The 4,684-nt window shown below is 37.0% G+C and overlaps 1 protein-coding gene across 2 annotated transcripts; it reads right to left on the bottom strand.

Annotated features, from left to right (window-relative positions):
* Positions 1 to 838: 838 nt before the first annotated feature.
* apoc2 (apolipoprotein C-II) lies at positions 839 to 4,026 on the bottom strand. Of its 2 annotated transcripts, none has more exons than XM_028470817.1 (4): positions 3,616 to 4,026; positions 3,380 to 3,441; positions 1,492 to 1,648; positions 839 to 1,402 (listed from the first exon to the last, which is right to left on the bottom strand). In XM_028470817.1, exons 2-4 carry the CDS (start codon positions 3,426 to 3,428, stop codon positions 1,312 to 1,314), a joined length of 297 nt encoding a protein of 98 aa, XP_028326618.1. In that variant the 5' UTR covers positions 3,429 to 3,441; positions 3,616 to 4,026; the 3' UTR covers positions 839 to 1,311. The 2 variants fall into 2 exon arrangements, with proteins under 2 accessions (XP_028326618.1, XP_028326617.1); XM_028470816.1 differs by having other exon boundaries at positions 3,620 to 4,023.
* Between the last annotated feature and the right edge of the window lie 658 nt (positions 4,027 to 4,684).

Consider the following 4,684-nt stretch of genomic DNA (forward strand, 5'->3'; position numbering starts at 1 on the left):
TGGGTTTTTTTTGTTGTCCTTTGGTGTTTTTTTTTTGCAGTGCTGTACAGGGTTGTGGTAAAAACACAAGTGCAACACCACAATAGAATAATAAAACATGGGTGCATAAACATCTTAAGAGCAGCAACATTAAAGGATAATAAACATTTAAATCCAGTTAACTAAAAGCTTTTCTGAAAAGTGAAGACTTCAACAGTCTTTTAAAAGTGTCCACACAATTGTGTGTTTTCGGAGTCACTTTTGGGTACTTTTGCTCTCTTAATGTATGTTTACCTGTTATTTTTGCCTTTTGTGTGTATTTTTTCTCTATATTTGGGTGTTTTTGGAGTAATTGTATCTTTGGGGAGCACACATAACTATGTGAGCAGCCGTGTTGTGTGGTTTAGAGGAGGAGGATGCTGACCTGGAAATGAAGATGGACACAAAATTGAAACATCCATATTTATATGCTATTTGTACTAGAAATTAAACGCTTTAGATGGAGAGTTTGATCAGATGATCCAGTCTTCAAATAAAGTAGTTGACGAAACACTTTAATCCACAGCGGATGCAGAATGAAAGACATTTTGTCCTTCTAATCGTTACAGATTTAGACGACGTGATGTTACTGTGAATGTGATTAACACCAAATGCTCGCTGTATCTTCAGGATTTATGTCTTCACTGAAAGTCAGAAAGCATTTGCATCGCTGTGTGTCAGAAACCATGAGGCCAACGTTACAGTCTTTGTTGTTGCTTCGATTCCTCTATTATTTATTCCTACAGAAGCATCTGTTTGTACATTTATAGACTGATGACAAAAGTCAGTGGTGTTGAACCAACAAACAGCAGCAGATATGTAAAGTAGCAACACACAAATGTGCTTTTTTATTGTTTTATTAGCATAAATATTTTATTTCTAGACATGATATGAATATTCCGATTTAATCAGAGATGAAATGTTAATAATTGTGGACCACGAGGCAGCACGGACACCCACAGATGGTGTTTCAGTAACACGTTTGTACCTGATTGCTTAACAATTAGCTGGGGAAACATCTTTACACAACATGATACTGCGTGCTTACTCTGTGACGGTCCTGGTGTGCGTTTCCTGCTGTTCGCAATCTGTTTTTGATGTTTGTTCAAAGGAGCAGAGTCCCAACTGAGTGGTTATCATCATCATTTCCTACCAAAAAAAAAAAAAAATTTCCCTCAAAGAGATGCACGTCTGTCGTCTTTTTAAAAAATGATGTTTCAAGCTTCAAGGGCCTTGGGATAATGAGATGTTGTCGAGTTCAAAAGCTTTTGTTGTGTATCGTTATTAGTTTTGTTACTGCTGGGGGTAGAAGAAGTGGTAGATCTGGTCCTGTGCGATGCCGGCGTACGTGCTCGCCGCCGTCCTGGTGTCGGTGTAAAGGTTCCTGTGGACGGCAAAAGGAAAGAGTCTGGTACACAAATTCAAACTGGACGCTTTTGTTTAAAAGGTAAAAAGTCATTTGATTTCTCTCACTTGATTTTCTCCTCCAGCTGCAGGCCTTTAATATTATCCAGGTATCCACTGGCGGTAGTGACGGCACCGTTATAGTAGGATTTGATGGCTTCTGTAAACTTGGTTATGGTGCCTTCCTCTTCGTCCACCTGCCTCGGCACACGGAAGCCTTCGGCACCTTCACAAAGACAAGGCCACTTTTTGTAAAATTTTATGAATTCATAGTAAATCAATTATAATACTAACCAAAGGCATTTCATAGCTTTTGGGGGGTGCCAAAGTTTGCAAAAACTAGGCAAGGCCAATTTATTTTTATAGCGCATTTTGACGTAAGAAAACTCATTAAAAACATTGAATCAAATGGGGGGGTATGTGTCGATTTTCAGGTTCAAATATCTCAGGAACTACATCATATAGGAAACGATAATTTGGTATAATAATACAACTCCACCTACTCTATCAGAATATACAAAAACATTTGCTATACATCCTATCTGGTGGACATGCCAGCTCCTCAAAATTGGAAAAAAGTTTGTCTGCAGGTCTGGAACATGTTTGGACCTTCAGTAAACAATTTAGCTTACGCCTCAGCTCCCTGTAATTTGATCAGCTTAGAGCTCTGAACATAGACTGTTCACATCACTAATGATTAGTCACATATATGCATTGGTTTTTTGGTGACATGCTCCTAAAATCCAAAAAGAACCCTTTTTTTTTTTTTTTTACTAAGTTCATTGGCCAATGACTGCATGTGGGAACGCTGATCTCTATTTTAATTTATTGTATAAAGATTGATTTTTCTTGTGATATGAAACAAATTTCCTTAATGCGACGTCTTCCTTTTTAATTTGGACCCAAACTTTGGGTTATTTCACTACCATCAAAATTTTTTGAGAGCAAAGTGCGCGGGATGTCCTGAGTTTTTTTTTTTTAAATGACATGGAATGACCTTAAAATTATGTTTTAATTTATTTATTTTTTTGAAATGACCCTAAAATGATGAAATAACACCCTTTCAGTCATAAGCAGTAGAGAAGGAGTGATTTTAAAAATTTCCAAAATGCCTCGACGCCTCAAAAACCTGAGCCACGGCAAAAAATAGACTGAACAGAATTATACTGTATATACTGCCTATGGCAAGAAACGCCTATGATATCCTAAAAACACTGGATTAAGACAAATGACTGGATTACTACAACTATGACTAAAATGATTTGTAAATTTAAGGTAATATTTATAATCAGAAATGATCTCAGAGTATGAAGGTTTACATTTTGAGCACAATAACAGGATACATTATATTCAATAGTAATAATTATTTCATCTTATTTTTTAAACACCATTGAGTCATGAATTCTTAATTTTTTTTTAAAACAGTTGTGGTCATTGTGGACATTGTTACACACAATTGTATTGCATTACATAAAGACACTAAAGTTAAGTTTATATCCAAATAAACTAAATCTGTGTCAAACAGGCCAAAGTGTTTGGTGTAGATTAGGGGTCCCCAATCCTGGTCCTCAAGAGCCCCAATCCAGCATGTTTTAGACGTTTCCCTCTTCCAACACACCTGATTGAAATGATTAACTCATCATCAAACTCTGCAGAAGCCTGATATTGATCCTGGTCATTTCAATCAGGTGTGTTGGAAGAGGGAAACATCTAAAACATGCTGGATAGTGGCTCTTGAGGACCAGGATTGGGGACCCCTGGAGATTGTTTGCTATTGTCTGCGTTACGGTTAAATAATATATTTGATCCACAAAGTGAACATCATTCCCTTGATTTCTTTCAAAAGGATGAAATAAATGAAGATTCTACAAATGGCAGAGAAAAAGTACTACTTATTATCCTAAAAGAGTTTACATGAGTCCAGATGCTCCTACAAAGAGACTTTAAATTCACTCACTGATTGCCAGAAGTGCACAAATCACGGAGACGATGAGCAGCCTGTTCATGGTTTCTGTTTATCTGTAGATAAAAGGAGAAAAAGACATGTTCAAACCCCACTGTGCTCTATCCACCAGGGTGAGGCATTGGCAAACATTTCCTTTGTAATGGAAGCTCCTTTACATGAACTTTTCTCTGCTTTGCAGCTGCAAGTTATTCATTGTTTTCCTTAAATGAAGTAAGAAGTATTCATACTCACTGCTCTCTCCAGTAAGGACCGTGTAAAGGAATCAGACTAAGATGTTGTGCTGGCCCGGCCTGTTTATATAGGATTGTCAATGTGTTGATTTGTCGCTCTCAGAGTCAAAGTGCATTGTGTGGGAGATAAACTTATGCTGCTGTCCAGTGTGTACTCGCTGGAAGTGACCTGATTAAACCCAGAATAAGTCAATGTAAACATGACGATGGGTAATTTCTGTGAGCAGAGCTGTTTTAGGTGTCACTGTAAGCCTGATAATAAAAATAAACAGGCTTAAACAAAGACAGGATTGGGAGCTGATGGCCTGATAAGAGAACTTGGCACTAACACAATAGTGTGACCCACAGACGGATTCATTTCGACACAGCGTTTTTCTTCTTTCCAACACCTTCTCACCTCCTGCCCCAGACCAAAGTGTCCATGAGTAGAGGTTTTCTCTTACGTAAACTCAACATTAGGTCCTAAGTCCTGTAAGGATTGTCCTCAAGTCCTAGAGTGTGTTGAACACGTCACCCAGGCTCATTCAGGTTATGAAACCATCAAACATGCACATTTAATGTGTCAAAATGAGGGCACAAGGTTGGACAATTTGTGTGTTTTTTTAATGTTGTTCCTACACTTTGTGGGTAGTTAGGATCATTTCCCACATCCTGAGGTTAGACTCTTTATTGTATGCTATTAAACCTTTCTTTAATACTATTTTCTAAACATGGTGTTGCAGGAAGTTATTTACATAAACAGTGGAAACAGAAAAGATCCACATGTATGTGGAGTTATTAGGGAAAAGAAGGGAAATTCCTGTAATAGTGCAAATTTAATGCAACAACAACACAATTGCGCTCGTTTGTGTCAATGAGCTTTTATTTTGGTAATTCTGGTGAATTAGCATAGTGGACTAAATATTTTGTTCATCACCTGTGACATTTAGAATTAACATTTAGATTCAGATTCAACATTGAGATTTACCTTTAAATTCAGATTTAACATTTAGATTTAACATTTAACATTTAAGATTCAGATTCAACATTTAAATTTTCCATTTGATATTACATTTAACATTTAGCA

This window comes from Gouania willdenowi, chromosome 16 (assembly GCF_900634775.1).
Source record: "Gouania willdenowi chromosome 16, fGouWil2.1, whole genome shotgun sequence".
Classification (NCBI taxonomy): domain Eukaryota; kingdom Metazoa; phylum Chordata; class Actinopteri; order Blenniiformes; family Gobiesocidae; genus Gouania; species Gouania willdenowi.